The sequence below is a fragment of the Drosophila teissieri genome, chromosome 2L (assembly GCF_016746235.2).
Source record: "Drosophila teissieri strain GT53w chromosome 2L, Prin_Dtei_1.1, whole genome shotgun sequence".
NCBI classification, from domain to species: domain Eukaryota; kingdom Metazoa; phylum Arthropoda; class Insecta; order Diptera; family Drosophilidae; genus Drosophila; species Drosophila teissieri.
In genome coordinates, this window is record NC_053029.1 from 18,219,971 (window position 1) to 18,242,150 (window position 22,180).

Sequence of the window (22,180 nt, forward strand, 5' to 3'; positions counted from 1 at the left end):
TGTACATATGTGTATAGTTGGACATATAGTATAGTATAGTACTGTATATTATGCACATAACCTACACTGAAGGCATACACATTTTGAGTTTTAAAACCAAAAGTGTTCATACCAAAAATGGTTACTTATAATTAGTAAACTTACTTACTTACTTATTAAACACTAATCGGGTATAAATTGGATTCATTTTTATCTTTAATCCCATTTATAATGTATTACTTAACATTTGAGTAGTTCCAAGCGAACCATTTCCATTTTATAATTTTTCCCCGAGTGTACGGAAAACCATAAGATGTTTCTACATCGATGCGCCTTATGGTCGCTGCTGCCGCTTCGTTTGGCTTTAGGTGAGAAAGACAACAATAAAATGTGGCTGCAGGCTCCTAGACAGATACAGATACAGAAACAACTGCACACGGATACGGGCCTCAAGTGGCTTGGGTGCCTCCATTCCGATGCCCAGACATTCTCGACCAGAGAATCCGCAGTCGAAGAGAATGTTATGCTAGATATGCCATTTGACTTTTGCTTCGGCAACTGCAATGGCAACCAGGAAACGACCTCGCCATCCAAATCGGCAGCTAAAGGATGCGCCCACTTGAGACCGGGCCTGGTATCAGTAATCCAGTCCATCCAGACCGGGGAAATGTGCCTCATTTGGTTTGGGATTTCCTGAGTCTTTTATGCAACAAACATCTGATAGATTGAGTTTGAGAAATTGTCCCCACGGTGCAAATGCTGGTTTGATAAACAGAATTTGGTTTTCTATAGGGCAGGGGTGTAAAGATTTCTGTTCATCAATTGGGTAGTACTAAGGATTCAAGTTAATGGCGCAAGAGAGAGATTATCTTTACGGCCATTTTAAAATCCAGCATTGATTTGAATATATATAGGGTCATGGTTTAAATGTGTTCAAATAAATTCGTACGACTTTGTTATTCCAAAATTATTGTTGAATTTTTTACCAGTTGCGAAATATGTTTTTAGCTACGAAATTAAACTAGTAAAACGTGTTCTTTGTAAAATCGATTTTAAAAACTAATTTAAGATTATTTATAGCACAAATAGGTCGTTGCTGAATACTTAAGTAGTAGTAATATTTTAAAAGCAATTGTTAATCAAATTGGGAAGTTCAATATATCACCACCCAATCTCCCCGAGCATCATCCCAATTCGCTGCGTCACGCGTCACTTGTTGAGCCTTCAGATGGCTCACTGTTCCGCCACCCTTCTCCTTGGATTCCCCACCAGCTCAGTGGCTCTGCTTTGGCATCGGCTTTGTTTGCGGCTTCGGCGAATGTCGCTTTGCATCAGCTTACAAGATTTATGGTATCCTTTCAACTTTAAACCCGCTCTGCTCACTTGTCGTCTGGGACTCAGCAGCAGCAGCAGCAGCGCAGCAGCTTCTCGGTTATCCAACTCGTTATCTGAGTTCTTTTAGTCGATTTTTGCAGGGGGTATGCCGCACATGTGCGGACCCCGACTTTGCCACCGATTTCTGGGGCTTCTGTAGATGCTGGGGTTTCTGGGGGGCGCGAACAGCGCGATGCAGGAGGTCAACGTGGTACGCGTGTGCATTGAACTGAGCGTCATAAATCGCTGGCGTCACGGGCGCGTTTTCGCAGTTCGACGTTTTTCGTAAGCCTCCCCAGTAACACCGACTTTTCTAATTTCCATTTTCGTATTTTTCCGCCTCTTTGCAGCTCAATCTTTTGTACCTGTTGTGTCGGCAAACTGCTGAAGGCGAGCTTCCCGAAGAAGGTGAGTCCTAAGAACCTGTTTTGTTTTTCGGCTTGCTTCACCTTCTTATGAAGCACGTGCCTCGTATTATGAAGCTGGCCAACAAACACACACGCACTCGTGCGCAAGTTTATGTTTGTGTGTGTGGGTGCAAGGCAAATATTTACACTCAATGGAACATAATAAAGACATTAGGGAAATATTGTGTTATGTGGGGGCATAACTCAGGTTCTGTGGGTGGAAATTGTATAAACTTATCAGCCCGCTGCCACCCCCTCGGGTTTCCCTTTTCCTTGTTTTCTCTCCCGCTGTGTGTGAGTGTGTGTGTGGGACACTTTTCTTTATTGCTCTGCGAGTTGTCAATTTCCGTGTGTCTGCCTGTCTGCTTTTCCCACCAGTTTTTCCCTTCCCTTTTCTCCAGCCAGGATGCTTGGTATTGTTTTCCACGGTTTCAGTTTTTGCTGGATTGAAAAAATGGAGAAGGTAGCTTGGTTGTCTAGTGTTTACATTAGACTGCACATTAAACATCAGTCGCTGGAGTTTTTCATAGGCAACAAGTTCCCTACTTTACAATCTCGGCATCACAATAAACAGTATTTCAAAGTAGTATTTGAAACAAATTTTCGGTTGGATATTTTGTTTACTTGGCTACCAGAAGCTATGCAAGGATTTAAGTCCGAAATTAATGTAAATTTAATTATTTGGTTTTCATTTTGATAAACTAGGACTTATATAAGTGTTTTTGTTATTTCCTTCTCTTTGTAATACCACGGATGCACGGTGCACGTTATTAATAGCCTACTCTGCTACCAAAATGCGTTATAACAAGATATGTAACCCAAACCGCTTTTCAATGCCGTGAATTAAAGCAGCCGAGGCCAGCTCACTCCCACTCAAACTTTAGTTTTCCGCAGTACATGAATGTTTTAGTGTTTTCCCGAGTTTGCTTCAGTGTCAGCTGGGATATGCATAAATAACATTGATTGATATGCCACCCACTCAAAATTTATTCGCAGCTATTCCAAATGTTTCAAAATGATTACCCAACTCACTGTCGCTCGCCGAACGATATGCCACTTAGTAGATACTAGAGGAACACACTTTATGAAACGATCAATGGGCCAACTTATGAATGAATGCGACCAGTTTCGGGGAACTCAATTAGCTCACCTTGAATGTATGTCATCCGTTTCAATTATAAACCTTTTTGCAGCTTGTCCTTGCCCCAAAAAAGAGTTCTCGCATTAAATATGTGCCGTTTCCCCAAACCAGCTGAAAAGGAAAAGTGTGAGAAGTAAAAAATGCTTGGTAACAAGGGAAAATGGTCGACGGTGACAGTTTTGCGGACGGCAGGTCGTTCAGGATGTGTGCTAGAGCAGTTTAAAAGTTTTCTATTCGCTGTGCCATGCTAATTGCAAGTCGGGATGACAGTCAAAGCCAATTAGAGGCAGTTTTCGCATTCTAAGCCAGTCAAAATGGAAGGTTAGGCATCCGTACTTCTTCCCTGGGAACTTATCAGTCATGCAAACAGAGAAATGCTTTCACCGTTGAATCCGAATCCCTCGATCCTTCGCCCCGCAATGACACACGTGTTAAGGCGGAATTATTCGGGCTGACAGCCTGAAACTGAAGCTAAAAGAGTCTCTTCTGCGTGGGCGCTTAGCATCGGGGAAAATTGATTAGATTAGGCAAAATTCGACATCGTCGAAGGAGGAGCGGGAAGAGGAACAGTAGAGTACTTAAGCTCGCATTTAATCACATTTAAATTGCACTCAATGCCCGGGGAACCCGGGGAAATTGATTGAGATTTTTATGAATTAGGGAGCAAGTCGGGGTCCTAAGCCCGTTTAAGTCAAGCAATTGAAATGTAATTAGGCAATGCTAATGGCGACACCTACCCCTCTCGTTCGGCAGGAAGTCGACCATCTCCTCAGAGACTTTTCCGAGTCGAAATCACTTGAGCTGAACTTCCATTGCTTTTTCGGGGACCAGCATTTGCATAATTGATACCACCGCAGATATTTTTCAATTTCGAAATCTCGACGAGCAATTAAAATGATGTTTTTCCTGTTATTCCGTATGCTTACAACCCTCCGGATACACTTGGTGGTGTTCTACTGCTGGGTATCTGCAAGATGGGCATGGCACGAAGGGCAATTTGAATGAGATTTATGAAATTACCTACGCAGCGTTTACAAAAAACCATCGGCGGAGGGCAGTGGAGTGGAGATGAGTTTCACGTGGTTTGGCTTGGCTTGGCTTGGGGTACTCGAAGATCCCCCTGAAGAAAGAAAAACCCCTGCCAGGCAGTTAAAGTCGGACTCAACGCACATTGAGGCTTCTGCTGCCGCTGCTGCCGCCGCTGCCGCCGCTGCTGCTGCCTCACATGCCGCATGTTGCACATGTGTTGAGTGCATGCAACATGCAGCATAAACCGTACAGCACACAGCATCGGGGTACATGGTCATGCGCAAATCGCCGGGCGGCGTTTATTGAATTAAGACTGTCGACGACTGTTTGCAGTTGGCAGTTGTCGCACCCAGTGGAAGCGTTAAAAGTCACAAGGACACTGCAACCGGGAATCGTAATGGAAATGGGAACGGGAGTGGGAGTGGGAAAGGGATCTTCGGATATACACACATGGATCGTTTGCCGCTGGGTTCTCAAACTGCAACATTGTGGCGCCGCCGAGAGGCGAGGGCCATAAAACGGGTAACTCGGTCGCGCTGCACTTGGTATCGGTTATGCGTGATTTTTACAGAATCCATTCGCTCGACGGGGTCGGAGAAATATCTGCGGCATCTGGCATTCGCATATTACTCAGAAAGTCACGTTAAAGTTGCGCCTACTTAACAGCAACTGCAAAATGGGCATTCTTTAAGATTTCACCTCCCTTAAAGTCCTTTTGTGTGTGTTTTAACTATCACTTCAGTTATAACTGTAAAGTTATAGTTTACAGTAAGCAAAATGTCGATTTAAATATTTTCTTATTGATTCAAATGCCATATTGAAATCGCTAATCACTAAAAGCCTCGCTATTGGAATTATCTTTATTGTGTAAAAATAGACGCAAAATAATTTCTTATATGGTTTAGAACTACAGATGGTAAAGTGTAGGAAACTTACTTATATAACATAAATAGGTTACACTTTATATAGTAGATATCCTAGCTGAAAAGTAGTCAAAGCTTTTACTTGCCTCACAGAAGTGGACTAATCACATACAACATTCACAATTTTCCTGTCTCTATAAAAGTCGAGTTTCCCATTAAACTCTATTGGAATCAAGTATGGGGGGTACATGTATCCCTACTTTATTATCTTTTCGCCTGCATAACCTGCATAATAGAGCGTGTTTAACGTGAATAATATCTTGCTTAACGGAACAATAGCCAGGGTCTGGGTCACAGGGCTTTGGATCCCACTTGGCTGGCAGGCCGATTCACAAATTAAGCCCCAACTTCAGCCATACAACTACTTTACCTCTGTCTGAATAGGAAATCATCAATCGAGCAGAAACAATGTATCGTTAGTTGCCGTACACCCTAGGATCCTACGGGTCCTACCTTTTTAGCTCTTGCGTTTCCTTTTTTCTGTTTGTTTTGTAGATATTTAGTAAGCCCGCTAGCATATAATATCTGAAAAAAGAGTTATGAGCTAAAAACTATATATTTCCCGAATAAAGTTCAACATTACTGGTAACAGCGGTTATTAACTCCGCTGTTGCCAGTAACTAAACAGCAGTTACAATTTTACAGTTAACATCAGCTATTAGAAAATAATGTATTTCTAATGGTAGTTATATTTCCCTACTTCCTATTTTAAAACGCGTAACCTACCAACGCCATTAGGTATGCAACATCTTTTGTAACAGGGTATCGAGTATAATTCAACGTTTTTCGCTCACCTTTTTTGCGCTGCCAAACACAGGTCAACAAAGTTTTTATTAAGCTGCGTCGAGGGGAAATACTAATGGTAGGTTGGTGTTTATAAAGAGGATCCAGTGGCAAGGACAAATAAGTAAAATACACACAAAAAAACCCAGAAACTTAGTAAATGGGGAGAGGGAGGTCCTGGAAGGGCGAGAGATACGGATACAAAGGAAAACGGAAACCAAAGCGATGTTTAGCAGGGGTGTAGTTAAGGGGGTGGTGAAGTGGGGAATAATTAACATTTATGGGAGGGTGCTAGAGCGGGACAACAAGCTCTGCGAGGGAACTAACTGTAACTGTTGCTGATTGATCAAGTGTGTGGGTGTGGGTGAGTGTGCGTGTGTCTGGCTGGGGCACAAACAAAAACCATATGTTTCTCGTTCGACTCCCGCACGCACTCACTCACAATCCGAATTACTCACTCACCCCACCAGCCCGCCACCTCTCGCTCACTCTTGCTTTCGTTGTGAGTAAGAACTCAAAGTCAGCGACTGCGCACTCCCTTTCTCTCCCGCTCTCTCATTCTCTGGTGTGATGTGTGTGTGCGATATTCTGTTACACAAAAAGGCAAAAACAACAGGCACCGTTAGAAGGTGTGCGCGTGTGAGTGAGTTCACCACGAAACGAAAATCCTCACCGCCAGCCTACGTACGTGTTGTCGTTGGTGGCTGTGCCTGTGAGTGTGTGCGACTACGAGAGAGCCTGCCAGTGCAGTTGTGTGCGGGCGTATCTGTGTGTGCGTACTTGGCGTTACGACGTCAACGACGGCATATCCGTCAGTACGTTTGTACGCGTCCGCAGCGCCGCTTCTTCAGTTTTTCGGTTTTCGGGATTTCGAGATTTTGAGATTTCGATTCGATTCGATTTCGGCAGATCAGTTTGCGATCCGTTTGCGAGTTCGATATTTTCATTCCGAGCCAAAGATCCAACGATCCGATTCCGCTAGCGATTCACAACAGATAGAGATCCTAAATCGAACGACGCGAGAAATTATGCTGGCCCGCTGCTCTCGCACTACGCGCAATAATTTATTTTTACTCCATATAAACAAATTCAACGTCTATTTCCAAAAATAAATGGCAACAATAATAAAAATAACAACAGCCGTCGGACAATTATAAGTTTTTATTTTTAACTTTTATTTGCGCCAACCGCCGCCGCGACATCACCGCTCCCGCCCCGTTCCCGGACTTTGTTTATATTTACAAAAAGCTAAAGCACACGACAAACACAACAGCAAACATATCACTGACTGCATTTCGCCCCGATGTTTATCGAACAAGCGGCGTAAACAAAGCCAGAATTCAAACAATAATTCAATTTGCATCTCAATTGCAAAGATTTTCGTGTGTGTGCTCGGAAACATTTGTGCAAACACCTCTCCAGCGACCTGACATCCCCGCAAAGTTCAAAACTCGTCGGTTTCTATTGGGCAGTGTATTTTTGAGAAAATTTTTCGAGGAAACGGAAGCTCAGCTGAAAAGCGATTCATGTAAGTTTATCTACTGCAAAAGGAATGCCTTCGACTTGCAAACTAGTTTTTAGAACTATCGTGAATTTGATTACCCTTGCAACAGGAGTAAGAAGCTTTCCATTCTTGTATTAAGAATAATTGTTTCACTTTGGGATAACCATTCGACTGATATGTATGGGCGTTATAGAAGCCAATTGAATGTCTCATTGCTTCATTGTGGATTTTTTGTTAGTCATACTTTTGGAGATATTTTTATATCAACATATAACATGTGATTTCTATAATTTAAATTTGGTTATTCCACCTTATTCACTTACTACGTGGTGTGATTTTCGTTTGCCCATAGACTTATCATTCCGCCCATAGGCTTAGTAATTATTTACAGATCATCGATGGGCTGTAAACCCCTCCTTTCATTTGCCGATAGGGCAATTTGATTATCTATAATTTACAATTACAAAAACACTGGCAGCCGGCATGTCGGTACCCAAATAACCAAGTTACCCATGCAAACTGACGTCATCGCTGGGCCAAACGATTGGATTCCGAAGAAAGAGAGAGATATCGGCCGAGTTTTCGAATTGTGCCTCGCTGTCTTGGTTCCAGTTATTCCCTTTCAATTGATATCGTTCGATGTTTCAATTTCTTTTCCCGCGATTTAATGCTGAAAGTAGCTGCCATATATATACGGACGGGCGAGCAGGCACACACACATACTATATGCGTTCCACTGATAAGCGATTTTCGTATCAATATTGAGGGCCCGCGAGAATCGTACTCCTCCGGCGAAGTTCAAATCCATTTCCCTGCTATCAAGTTCTTTTGCATGTAGTTTTTATGGCCCGACCGACCAACCGACCAACCGACCAACCAACCAACCGACCGACCGACTAACTGACTGATTTACTGGCTGGCTGACTGGCTGATTGGCGAATTTGCTGATAATTGTCTGCACTTTGTTTCAGCCAGCAGCAAATGCACAGAGAATTATATTTTCTCTTATCTCGCTTCAGCCAGCTGGACATGCGTGCAATGCACTTTGACACCTACGCAGGATCTCAAGGAGGGGGTTACAAGGGGGTCCTACTCCCTCCCCTCCCTTTTCGATTCGATCCAGGGGGCAGTGGGTTCAAACAGCAAACAAAGCCATTCCAAGGCGATAATCACCGCAGATTTGCCGTGGACTTAGCCACGGCGATCGCCGATAAACGATAACGTTTATTCGTCTATGCAGAGCCTAGATAACGGGACCCCACCTCCGATCACGTTCACGATCACCATCATCAACCTCAAAGATCTTGAACACTGTTTGTTATAGTCACGTTTGGGCCGCGTTTCTATTTTGAGAGGCTCAATCAAATCAGAATATATAATAATGATATTTATTATTTTTTTAGATTTAATTAATACTGTAAGCAATTAAAGCGGAAAAAGAAACTTTTAAACAGCATTTTTGTTTTCCTTTCAACTAGTTTTGAAATTCAAGGAACAAATTTTATTCTGAAAAACTGCCAGTATAACAAAGAATTCAATCCATAAAGGAAAACCCAGCCAACATCTTATCAGGTCAAAATAATTTGTTGGCAAATTTTCAACGAAAAATAGTTGAGTTACGTTTGTTGTTGTCGTTCCGTGCTTGATAAAAAATTCGCAATCAAAATTTGTTTTATTTGCCCGTGTTTATGCGGCCACTATCTGCCATCGAGAGCGAGAGTCTTTCTTATCACACGTGCGCATGTGAAGGTGCCCAGGCTCACTGACAAACCACATGAAACACATTGCGGCTGTTGTATTGGTGTAGTTATTAAAAAATAAATGTTCCTTTGCCATTTGCCGTGTTTGCGGCTCTCGAGTGTCTGTGATAATTATGGTTATTACCGCCGTGCTCCACCACATATAATACAAAATAATAATTATTATTATTATAACGATTTCTTTCTGTTTCTGTTTGTGTTTCTGCTTGTGTTTGTGTTTTGGTTTGGCTCCCTCTCCCACACTCCGCCCGACTTTGCGGATGTGTAGGTGCTGGCGATAAGATAGAAGTGCTCTAGGTGTACTTCTGGGTGACTCGGGGCCCGAGAACTCAAATTTGTTCGACTACCTTAACATGGGACGCGTGTTTCGGGGCGAAAAACAAAACCTTGGATTCTTTGCTTTCGCTCATTTTTGCAATCGAAATAGTTGATAAGCGGCTGCAGGAAGGAGTCAGATATCGCGGAGGCAATGCGATTGCTTGCAAAAATATTGGAAATCGAAGTTTGCAGATATTTCACTCACTTTAAACAGAAACATTTTATCTCGAAAGTATTTTTCATTTGTTTTTAGCATTTACCACGAGCTCGATATTCACAGAACGTGTGTTAGTTGTGGGTATTATTTTTTGGTGATACGGCTGCTTTTCGATAATGCAATAATCGTAGACAAAATGTAAAAGTACACCGGTCTACAGACAACAAATGTACATTTTAAAATAAATTTGTATGAGAAATAAGGGAGCTTGAATTGAAATATAGATTGCATGACAAGGACATTTTAGCTTCTCAACATGTCAATTTTAGTCCGTTTTAATTCTTCAAAGTCAATCTTATATCTCTTTGTCGTAAAGTGGTAGTGTTGGCTATCCCCAACTTCTTTGTTCGTAATTTACAGTTCTAAACTCAATTTCCGACCGCCCTCGAACACCACAAAAAGTTCCGCCTCATTGGCAGTACGAAATGACTCGTTTTCATCGCGTCTTAAAGCGCGCGCGTGTCTTTAATTAAGTCAAGATTTATAACCAGGGTCCCAAGAATGCGTTAACTGCGGCACATCAACAACAATAAGAAAAGTCGGGGACATTGACGGATCTGCGGCTGATGAAAAGTGAAAGTGAGCTGCGAACAGGGAAGTCAAGGAAGACAGGCCAAAATTCCCAGAGCTAGTGAATTAGGAAAAATTAACAAATATATCTAGAACACCCACAGGTCAGGCAAACGTCCGCATAAACCCTCTGAATGGTTATTATTTGAACTGGAGGTGATAAATAAGGAGTTTTTAAAACTTGAAATTTGGCCGCTCAGCTGCCATAAAATGAAATTTGTGAAAGGTCTCTCGTTCGCGATCTCTGTCGCTCTAATTGAGGCTGTAAGCTCCAGACGGTGAGAGATTGCATTCAGATCGGCTCATCTCAATGCGATCGCAACTGGTTTTAAATCGGTCTGGGGTTCATTCCTCCAAAATACGGAAAAGTTTAACATTTGCATAAATTTGCCCGCAACAAATGCTAATTGAGCGCAATCAAGGCGAGCAACAAGTTTTCGCCTTTTAATGCCTGCTCATCGGAGAAAAAGCCGCAGAGCATGATTCACTAAATCAAATCGATAATGTCCCCGCCTTTGTTGGTCCAAACAATTAGGGAAAGCGCAAAGTTGCTAAGCAGAAGGCTTCCCTCCAGTCCAGTTCAACTGGCAAACAGAGGAACTGAAAATCAGAGAACACCCACATTCTTGAGCTTTGTTCTTGGCCATTTGCCTAATGATGCCGCCGCAGTCTTTGGGCCAATTAAATGGAGAAGCTGGAAACGTGTGGCGGCAGTTTGCTTCGTTTTAATTGCCCGGCCACAAGACAAATGTCTTGACACACATCCTCCAATGGAACAGACTCGGCACATCCTTCCTTCCTTCCTTCCTTCCTTCCTTCCTTCCTTCCTTCCATTCGTCCTGCTGGCATCCTGCTCAAGTGCCGTCTTTGCCGTTGACCCAGTGAAATGCAGCAGCCGCAAATGGTAGATTGGTGCAATGAAAACCGTGTTAAGTTTTTTTGTCCCCGGGCCACGGACTCCGCACATCCTTCTTCCTTTGTTTTCTCGCCACATTCCGTTGCGGTGATTAGTCCAGCCCTTTTCCCCCATTTCTCTCAACTTTTTAGCTGCAATTAGTCAAATATTTCTGCTGCCATTCTTGATTGTTTTCGCAGAAGCCCACACCTGCAGCACTTGAAGTGCCGCTTGACTAAACAAACACCAGTGAGTGCCCATTACTATACTATGTGTTCTCCGCGAATGACGTGACCAATTGATTTAGGTTTAAGTTAAGTTTTCGGCAACTTGAAATTCTTGCGAGATTAGATACTAGTTCAGCTGTTGTTTCTACTGGCCACACAATATGCAGATTTCCGATAAAACAATCAGTATGATTAGCATGATTGATGATGGTGGGACATAAACTCTGCTTACAATTGCCTATTACCCATTAGAAATCAAACTATACGTTGCATTACTGACTTTATATATACGACTTATTCCTTTGTTAGCTGTATTCCTGGCTGGAAAAACTGCCTAATGTCTTACATACTTAGATTAAAGATAAGAACTAACCGAAAAACTTCTAATGCCACTAGAATCGTGTATTGCTATTTACTCATATTGAAGTAATGAAAATAAATATAATTTGCTTTAAATACTATAAATATTCTCCTCGTCTTATCTACACTCTGGTATATGCAGTAGCCAAAGCAGCGGGAGTTTAATTCAATTGCAGACGCTGATAAGTATGCTACAAAACAAGACAAATTCGTAATTTGAGCACTTGATATCCTGCTGCTGACTGCCACATGGCCTTCTGTTTGCCACCACCCTATTTTCCGCCCTTTTCCCTTTGCAATTGTTGCAATGACTCCCGAAGTCACAGACATACATACACACAGAAACACTCAGTGACATGTGGCTCCAATTGACTCACTTGCGGTGTGATAAGTTCGCAGCGCTTGTTAATTATTCATCTCTTGGATTGACGCACTTGCTGCACGAGTAGGACCTCTGCTACTTATCGGCAAGCTAAGCATCCGTCTGCGGTGGCTACCGATGCAGTGGAACACACAAAGCCACTCAAGAAGTGACTAAAACATGAGTTACTGCCTGGGGCTCAATCGCAGGCCTATTCCGAGATAATCCCCTGAACGGCAGTCACAAAATGGTGAGTGGCACATCCTAAGCGGATTAGGTGTCCTTTAATTAAGGCCCAAGTGCTTATCCCAAACACAAACAGCAGCTAACAAGGACCGCAATTTGTCCTGCTGGATAGAATTTTCGAAAATCTAATATTGATTACTAAACGGATAATTATTGATTGGTGGGGAAATGGGGATAATGATATATGGGACGACACTGCGTATACTTAATACCCTATCTTTTACTTCCATTTGGAGCAACCCTTGTCCTTGGTCATGCCATTAAATCTCTGAAAGAAAGTCATCGAGCGGCTTTATTCACTCCGCGTTGTCTTCGACTTGGGTTGCTATCGAATCAAATGGTAGCGTCATCAATATCATTATCGATTCATTCCTTATGCCCGGTGCCTGCTTCCATTTCGTTTCTTTTCCATATCAATAATGAATGTTCAAGTCACCGAATACAAAACTCACGCATAATCATGGCGGGTCGCCCCAATAAAAGAAAGGCAAATGGAAAAAGCTGGGAAAATGTATCGAATTTGTTGAGTGTGTCCTCGCTTCTGCAAGCGTGTGGGTGTGTGTAAGTGTGAGTGTGAGTGTGTTTGCTGGCTGTCACACATATTCGTCAAGGCTAAGACCCCACCCCCTTCCCCGCAACGTCCTGTCACAACCCATTTCGGCCGCCCACCCACAATGCCACCACCCTCATCCCGCTGGCTCAGCTGAAAGCTGAAGCATATTGCGTAGGTCGCCGCTGCGTGAGTCGGCGAAAAGTGAGCGGGGAAACGGAAGGGAGAGCAAAGGAAAGGAAAGCGTTGCCAAGGCACTTGTTGTTTTTGTCCCCGGTCCTGGCCAGAGGACAAACGACAGGCGGAGACGGAGACGGAGACGTAGACGGAAGGGAAGACCAAAACGGAGGCAACTGAAATTTATCCGCCTCGATTTTCTTTTTCCCAGGCACGGAGAATAAAATATGTTTCCCTTTCGAAATATTATACTTCACTAGAAACATCATTTATAAATGTTAGATTTCATATATAAAACGAGAATGCTCTGTTACCACAATGATAGTTTCTTCTGAAGCTTCTGAAATATTACAGTTAATAAACCTGTATTCGCAGGAAAATAAGCGTAATTTCATCAGCTCGAAAATCAACCATTTAGATCTTAAAGCCTCGTGCTTACTTGTGTACCTGCGATACAATAATTTCTTTCCAATTGTGCATCCCAGTTTATCTGAGTGATTGAATTGCCCGACTCAAAGGAGCAGCGCGGGACTCTGCGTGTGTTTTTGCTGCCTAGCGTTTGCCAGCCACGTGCCGCTGCCGCAGAGGAAAAATGGTAAAAGCTGGGAAAGTGGGTAAAGATATAGAGACCCAGCTTCCGCCGGTGCTCTTGAGTGTTCTCGTTGCCCCAGGCAAGAGGAATAACGGGATCTGGAGTGCCGCTTCCGTTTCCGCTTTTGAACAGTTTGCGAGTTAACTTGTTGGCACATTCATATTGATTAGGTGCGTGTGTGGAGAGCGCTGGCAGGACATCAAAGGGATAGATCTAGGGTCCAGGGTCTGTGGCGGAGGGACAGCGCGAATTTAATCATGCGTGGGGTCAGTCGCCATCAATTAACTGAAGCCCATCGCCCATCGCTCATCTCATGAAATAGGTCAACGTGGGCGATATATAGTACGATGTATATGCGACACAAGTTGCTCTTCATCTTCATTAGCGGTGCATTGAACTTTCAGCGCCAGTGGAGCGACAATGGAGCAAGTTGACCGCAAATCCTTCCCCGTCCATCTGGACGACCCCTTTGAAGTCGCCAGCTAAGTGGGTTAAATGGTCAGCCATGGGTTAACTACTCCCGCACTCCCACTTCCACCCTTTAAGCCAGTCAATCACTTATTGTTTCTCTCCTCCTAATCTCTCTTTTCAGTTACCTAAGGACAATTTATACGGAAACACAATTATATAAAATAATATACACACATATATACAAGTAGAATTTGCCGTTTTAACAAGCCGTCCACTTATAAAGCAAACAGAAGGGATTATATATAGGCAACCTATATAAATATGCCCCACGTCTGCCACGTCAGGAAGAGCCACAGCAATCCGCAGGGCAGCAACTAACGGAGTTTTCCCGCCAGCTGCCGGAAATCCAGTAGCAAATCCAGCCAACCAGCGACCAAGCCAGCAGGAATCAGCCAGCCGAGCACAAGGACACCGCCATCCCCGTTTCCATCGCAGGAGGATAGGAAATCTGTTGCCATGGGCCGCAAAAAAATTCAAATATCACGCATCACCGATGAACGCAATCGGCAGGTGAGTGTCGCAATGTGTTTGCCAATCCGTAGCAATAATAATACAAATTCACTGAACATCTCTTGTTTGCCATCCTCGAAACAGAGGCTTCAAATTGGCCATGGCGATGCTACTTAATTAAGACAGGTGAATCATCGATTCATGGCTATTAAATTGAAATCAATTCTCGGTCGAGATAGCGTTTCATCATTAAGTTGTAACAATGGGTCTTCAGTGGATTTTGTTGGTTTAGTTGGATTAGACAAGGGGATTTGATATCTGATTAAAGAGTATGGTAGTGGAAATTTATAAGAATAATAGCCAATACAAGAGAAATATATATACCATGAGTAACTGACTAGCATGTGCTATGCATCCTGAGATTTTGCTCATTACAATTGTGCTCCACAAAACCATCACAAATTAAAGGAAAACGTTTAAAAGTACTTTTGCCTATTTAGCACGGATTAATTTTCTTTTGCCGTACCCATTTTGAAATTGTCGAGCGTGTGCCGTGTCATCGCAAGGTTTTCCCACCGTCTTTCTGTTCCTTTCTGGCTGAGGCTACGTCTTGGCCAAGCCATAAACGCGTCATCGCCGAGCAGCGAAAAAAAAACAGAACATGGAACAGTAACAACTTGTTTATGGTGCTGCCCCTTTGGCCTTGACTCGGCCATAATCGATTCATTACCAACTAGGCAGCTAGGAAACGAACAAGGGCCTGGGGCACTTTCCCACTTGGCCGGGCCACTTTGGCTAAGGCCATGCCTCTAATTACATTTTCGAACCGCATAAATATTTGAGCATGAGCAGTAATTGAACGCACTTCCGTTTCCGGTTCTCTTCCCGCCCGCGCAGGTGACCTTCAACAAGCGCAAGTTCGGCGTGATGAAGAAGGCCTACGAGCTGTCCGTGCTCTGCGACTGCGAGATCGCCCTGATCATCTTCTCGTCGAGCAACAAGCTGTACCAGTACGCCAGCACCGACATGGATCGTGTCCTGCTCAAGTACACCGAGTACAACGAGCCCCACGAGTCGCTCACCAACAAGAACATCATCGAGGTAAGTTGGAGGGAGTGAAAAATTGGGCGGAAAATCGGGGAAAACCGGCTCGAAAGGGAGCGCCATTATGTAAATTCAAGGGAGCCGTGAAAAGCACAGCAGAACAGCAGAACCAGGGGGTGAAATGCAAGAGGAACACAAATGAACTTTTGACAAGACCTAAAGGTACCCTGTAGTTCTGTTAAAAAACTATATTACATTTAGAATGAATTTGAAACTAGCATCACAGCAGTGATAACGTTGAAAATAAGTAAATAATTAGTAGACCAAGATGTAGAGCATGAAGAGGATATGTAAGATTTCCAATAAAAATTCAATTACTCTGCGTCTTAGCACCACTTTAAAATGGTTACCAGTAAAGTATAGGTATAGCTCCGAAAACTATGAACAAAATAAAATGCCACAAATCACCTTAAAAAGTGAATCTATATCTGTGCACGCTTACTCCTCTCATCCCTCGTTAAATTCATACTTGCGGAAGCGCTGCAGACCTTTAAGCAAACACGTATCGCCTTTAGCAAGGATAAAGGCAATATCTCGAGACATTCGACAGCAACATTTGGCAGAGGGAGAGGTAGGGGAAATGTGGGGACGAATCCGGCGGACGAGATGGGGAAATGTCGCCAGAGTATTTTGCATTTCTAATGCGACGGCGTCGTCTCGGTTTCATCGTTCCGCCGTTGTTGCTGTCCGCGCGTAAATGGTTTTGTAATGTTAATGCTGCAGAGGAACGGAGGAGAGAGCAGGACAAGAATTGCATTTACATAATTTAGCACAACAATGTGTCAAGTGGAAGGAGGGTAGAGCCTCGGGCAATTATCACGTCACTCGTTGGGCTTCGATTTCAAGTTTCCCCGTTCATTTTGGCTTTCGCTTTTCAGAAGGAGAACAAGAACGGCGTGATGTCGCCGGACTCGCCCGAAGCCGAAACGGACTACACACTCACTCCGCGAACGGAGGCCAAGTACAACAAGATCGACGAGGAGTTCCAGAACATGATGCAGCGCAACCAGATGGCCATCGGCGGAGCGGGCGCCCCTCGCCAGCTTCCAAACAGCAGCTACACGCTGCCCGTTTCTGTTCCGGTGCCGGGATCCTACGGCGACAACCTGCTGCAGGCCAGTCCGCAGATGTCCCACACCAACATCAGCCCCCGTCCATCGAGTTCGGAGACGGATTCAGGTGGGATGTCCCTGATAAGTTAGTACAGTGTCTCGCGCCGGCTGCACACACATTTCTATCTATCTATCTATCGTTGGTTCTGTTCTGGATTCGTTGCCTCGTTACTCTCTGATCAGATCTGATTTGATCTGACATGATTTGCATGCTTGCTCGGAACTCTAATACTCTAATACTCTAACCCTTTAACTCTTTTGTTTTTGTTCTTTCTGAAATTTTGTTTTATTTATTTCTGGTTTTCCTAACCCACTCACCGCCATCTAACCAAGTTGCGTGCGAAGTTCTGTATACCATATAAATATATATATAGCCATAGCAATCCGGTCTAAACGTGTCTTTGCATACTCTTATCTTTTCTTTGGCTCATCAGTCTATCCATCGGGTTCCATGCTGGAGATGTCGAACGGCTATCCGCATTCACACTCGCCGCTTGTGGGATCACCGAGTCCGGGTCCCAGTCCTGGCATAGGTGGGCATAAACATTACACCTCCTCCTCATCCTTCCCCATCTAACCCACTCCACCTAACTCTCACCATCATCGTCGCAATCTGTGGTAATGGCCCCAACTAACCGAGATCTCCTTGCAGCCCACCACTTGTCCATTAAGCAGCAGTCGCCGGGCAGTCAGAACGGACGAGCTTCCAATCTGAGGGTTGTCATACCGCCCACCATTGCCCCCATACCGCCCAATATGTCGGCGCCGGATGACGGGGGATATGCAGATGTGAGTACCCACCCCAGGCAGTTTCCCCAATTGGGCTTATCCTTATCCGTGTTTAATCTCCTGCCCTTAGCAACGACAGAGTCAGACATCGCTAAACACGCCAGTGGTCACGCTGCAGACGCCGATACCCGCCCTCACGAGCTATTCCTTCGGGGCGCAGGACTTCTCCTCCTCGGGCGTAATGAACAGCGCGGATATCATGAGCCTCAACACCTGGCATCAGGGCCTGGTGCCGCACTCTAGGTGAGCATTCCTAACCTGGGATTATTGTACAAGGCGGCGGATGCACCACTTACAGTTACCCCAATATTTTACTTTTGATAGTAATAGTAGTGATAATAATGTGGTTACATCTCTGTTTCCCAGTCTCTCGCACCTGGCTGTCTCGAATAGCACGCCGCCGCCCGCCACCTCCCCCGTCTCCATAAAGGTCAAGGCTGAGCCGCAGTCGCCGCCGAGAGATCTTTCCGCCAGCGGCCATCAGCAGAACAGCAATGGTTCCACGGGCAGCGGCGGATCCAGCAGCAGCACCAGCAGCAATGCCAGCGGAGGAGCAGGTGGCGGTGGAGCCGTCAGCGCAGCCAATGTCATTACGCACTTGAACAACGTCAGTGTCCTGGCAGGAGGTCCTTCGGGGCAGGGTGGAGGAGGCGGGGGCGGCGGCAGCAACGGGAATGTCGAGCAGGCCACCAATCTTAGCGTCCTGAGCCACGCGCAGCAGCACCACCTGGTCATGCCCAACTCGCGGCCCTCGTCCACGGGCCACATCACACCCACTCCAGGTAAGGTTTTGATTCCTGCACCTTTACGCTCTACTTTCCTTTGTTCTTTGACTTCTCCCTCGTGTTTGAAGGATTTCCGCTTGCAAAAATTGCTGCCGTTTGTCTACTAATTTTTCTAGAGTTGCAAATTTACAAAATAGAACATGTTAATCTTTATAGCGGCATGTTCTTAGTGCTAAACGCTCTTTCTTTATCTCTCTGTTAACGTTTAATTTCCTGTGCCCAACGGGCGTATACTTAACTCATGATTACGTATACGCCGCGTTGTCCGTCGAGGCACTGTGATTTTCGTTTTCTCTCACTTGCAACCTGCCGTTCTAATATTGTTACTATATAATACGATTGTCTTTTTTTGCATTAACCCACAACGACAACGACAACAACTACAATGTGTGGTAATATTTAGGGCATGATAAGTATGAAGGATATCCGTACCGCGCGCTAATGGGACATAATCCTAGATGGAATTTTGCCGGTAAATTGGCCACAAACGAAATACATCAAATACATTCAGACACACACATACACATACACATATACAAACACCTATATATACGCATACATACAAAACTATAGACCATATCTTGTAAATGCAAAAAAAAACTCGTTTTAGGAAACGGGGGCACTTTAAACAACTTAAGTTTGATATCGTCAAGTTTCGGGAGCCTTTACAATTCTAAAATCCTACAGAAATTTTGTTTGCCTGCCTTTCGTTTTAATTCTCGCCACTAACCACACAACCAAGCGATTTCCTGCTAACCAGAAACACAACCTAAAGTTCTAGAAGTCTCTTTAAAGTGGGAATTAAAATATACATCTTAATTCACGAGCCTTAAGGGACTTCTAAAACTGCAGGACTCATAATCACAGACACAAGCTCACAATGGTCAGACACTGAATGTCCGAGTGTCTGGCCACGCCCCGCCTGCCCTGAATGCCCGTCCGCCTGCCTTTGTCATACACATGCGACCTTGGATCAAATCAAACTAATAGCTTAACAGACTTCATTATCCTTAACGCAGGTGCGCCGAGCAGCGACCAGGATGTGCGTCTGGCAGCCGTCGCCGTGCAGCAGCAACAACAGCAGCAACATCAGCAACAACAACTAGGCGACTACGATGCCCCCAACCACAAACGGCCGAGAATATCGGGCGGATGGGGCACATAGCCGGCACGAGCTGCTGGTAGCAGCCACTACAAGCCACATCACAATAACCACACCGGCTGCAGCAGCATCAACGGCAGCAACTCCAGCTGCAGCACCAACAACACCATCAGCAGCAGCGGCACTAGCAGCAGCAGCAACAGCAGCAGCAACAACAAGAAGCCGGTAGAGTGCGACGACCTGGTCATGATGCCACCACCGCCCCGTAAGGACTTAGGTCGCAGCTCCTACAGCCTCCTGCAGTCCGGCTACGACTGCTATGGCCAGCAACTGGCGGTGGCCTACGGAGCGCAGCAGCACCCGTAGCCCCCACGTCCTCCGTTTCCGGACCAGTGCAATAGTTGAGAGAGGAAACTGGAGGCAGATTTGTTTTGTTTTCGGATTAAGCGAACAGTGACAGTGTCATATCTATAGTTATTGTAACTTAAATGAATTACGATTACACACCTACGGTAATAGTTATAATTTTAAATTATAAACGCAGAGCTGGCGGGGCTGCCGCCGCATCCTGCCGAGAAATTTGAGCAGGTTAGAGTGTTGAGCTGATTTAGTTTAGTTACAATTACAAATACAGTTACGTGTATGGTTAAAGTTAATGTTAAATCTAATCTTAGGAAAAAATGATGCAGACAAACAGAAAAGCAAAAAACAAAACGGAAGCGATTGATGGAAGAGCTCTTTATGCTGTACATATTTGATTTTAGTGTCATAAGTTTTAAACTTAGTTCGTAGGGAACTACGAGATACGTAAACCATGCAAGTCATACGATGAAAGGATTGAGAAACTCTAAGCAAAACACAGACCCTCACGCAGATGTACTCAGTGTTCTATCATAATTTGTAATTTTGTGCAATTTACCGTCAATTTTTAGTTCTGTTCTATGCACACGCTCTTCTGAGGGTTGGTTCATCATCGAACCAAGTACGTTTTTAGATGGTTGGTTTAATTGATTTAAGCCAAAATCACAGCCTTGTGCATGTGCGCATACACACTTTATGATTTAATGATTTAATTTAGTTCCGATTTAAGCGATTATTTAATAGACACTTTTCTCTTCATCTCTTAAGCGAAACGAAGTCATAATTTGTAATTTAAATTTAAAGTGGATTTCTATTCAATTTGAAGTGTTTCAAATTCTTGTGCCTAAGTTTTGTATTTTTTACATTTAATTGCAGTTTGTAAAACAACAACAATCGCAACAGCAGCAACAACTCAACAAAATATAATTTAAATAAAATTATTCAAGAAATTTTTCGTTCTCGTTGCCAGTTTTATTTGATTACTCCATATCTTTATTTGCTCTCTGTACAATTCGCCCGGCCATATTTAAACAGGCCATATACGTACATAAAACAGTGGGCGTGTCTGCGCCTGTGTCAATGTCAATTGCCCATTTCGAAATTGCCAATATTTGGCTAAGGGGTAAACGCGCCCGCCAATATTTGCACTGGCCACATGACCTGTTGCACTTTATACAGCAGCGCGCAAAGGCGCAAACAAAAAGAGTAAAATATTTTATGTATATTTGTATTTGATATAGGGCTGCATCAGCTGTGCATATTTGAATACAGAACGCGAAAATGCTGGTGCAGCCGGCGGCAAGCATTAACAATAAGCAAACACGCACTCTACAGGTTTCCCCATTGAACAAGCTTTACAACGCCTACATACTAGTGTGTAGGCAGATTGAACCGATTTGAGCAGATCGAACGGATCGGTGCGAAATTATACGTCTACCAGCACGTGAAAGATATTTTCTAGCCATATACGAAATATTATATACACTAAGCAGGTTGCCGCGGTTCCCCAAACCGAAGCGCACTTTTAGGATGAGGGAGAGAGTTACCCTGGACCCAGTGTAAAATACACATTGTTAGTCCACAGAGCAGTACAGTCCATTCTATCGCAAATGTTTTCCAGTAACGCCAAGACCAGCTAAAGATGGCCTGCTCGTTGTTGGGTATAGTATATATATATATGATGTACATAACTATTATATGTGAATATCTGTGGACGTACATGTTGCACCACTGAATGTTGTAAGCGAACCCTTTGTTGACCCCCCCCTTATTTTCATATGATTTGCAGAACTTTTCGGATTTTCCCATATCTATCATTTTCATTAGGACCTCGTTCTGTTTATGTACATAGATCCTGCTAAATAACTTCACTGTGTAGTGTTGCCTTAAAAACAGTGCCTCTTTTTGATGAACAAACAGATACATGAAGATATAACTGAATGTTGTACTAATGTTGATTGCAAATGATAATGATAACGAACAACTTGATGGTGAAAAATTTCAATACAGGTGTTAATTGTGCTATTTAAGTAAGCGTAGATAAATCTGGTAACTGATATTAACCTAATCCAATCCTAGTGAAATCCCGAGAGAGATAACCTCCACTAAGCAGCACGTAATGTACAAAGGGGCGTTTCAATTGGCATTGCATGAGGACGGCTTACCCAAAACCCCATATGTAGCCTAGTTAAATTAAAGAGAGAGTATATATTGTTAGGAGAATATTTGAGTATATTTGATCGACGCACTGTACAGTTGACTGTCTAAAGGACGTCCTACGGTCACAGGGACCACTCACAGCACAGAAGTAATCCAGAGGTCGGGATCTGCAGACAGATCGTCCAGAGTGTAAATTCGTATTCGCTGTACCTTTAGGATAGAAGCTAGATAAAGTGTTACACCTACGCACTGTTGTAATGAATTTTATGTGGCACTCCACAAGCATCATATAATAGTTATTCAAAGACTTGTGCTTGAACTCACTCACAGAGAATATTGAGGGATCCAGTCCCGCGGATCAGCATATATGTTCAGCTAAACTCTAGATAGGTCCGGGAGTGATATGCAGATAGGCACAAGGATTGGGGAGCATT

The 22,180-nt window shown here is 43.9% G+C and overlaps 1 protein-coding gene across 10 annotated transcripts in view; it reads left to right on the forward strand.

Moving 5' to 3' along the window:
* LOC122626235 (myocyte-specific enhancer factor 2) overlaps nucleotides 1–20,536 on the forward strand; it is a 43,367-nt gene extending 22,831 nt beyond the window's left edge. Inside the window, exons 3-12 of one of the 10 annotated variants that reach the window (XM_043806415.1) lie at nucleotides 1,704–1,761; nucleotides 14,006–14,394; nucleotides 15,232–15,435; nucleotides 16,317–16,635; nucleotides 16,985–17,083; nucleotides 17,203–17,339; nucleotides 17,410–17,582; nucleotides 17,706–18,121; nucleotides 18,528–18,596; nucleotides 19,144–20,536. In XM_043806415.1, coding sequence (XP_043662350.1) covers nucleotides 14,341–14,394; nucleotides 15,232–15,435; nucleotides 16,317–16,635; nucleotides 16,985–17,083; nucleotides 17,203–17,339; nucleotides 17,410–17,582; nucleotides 17,706–18,121; nucleotides 18,528–18,596; nucleotides 19,144–19,289 — 1,617 coding nt within the window. In that variant the 5' untranslated portion in view covers nucleotides 1,704–1,761; nucleotides 14,006–14,340 and the 3' untranslated portion in view covers nucleotides 19,290–20,536. Of the gene's footprint in view, nucleotides 1–1,703; nucleotides 1,762–14,005; nucleotides 14,395–15,231; nucleotides 15,436–16,316; nucleotides 16,636–16,984; nucleotides 17,084–17,202; nucleotides 17,340–17,409; nucleotides 17,583–17,705; nucleotides 18,122–18,527; nucleotides 18,597–19,122 lie in introns of all 10 variants that reach the window. The other 9 variants (XM_043806416.1, XM_043806421.1, XM_043806417.1 and 6 more) reach the window with 9 other exon arrangements.
* Nucleotides 20,537–22,180: the final 1,644 nt, after the last annotated feature.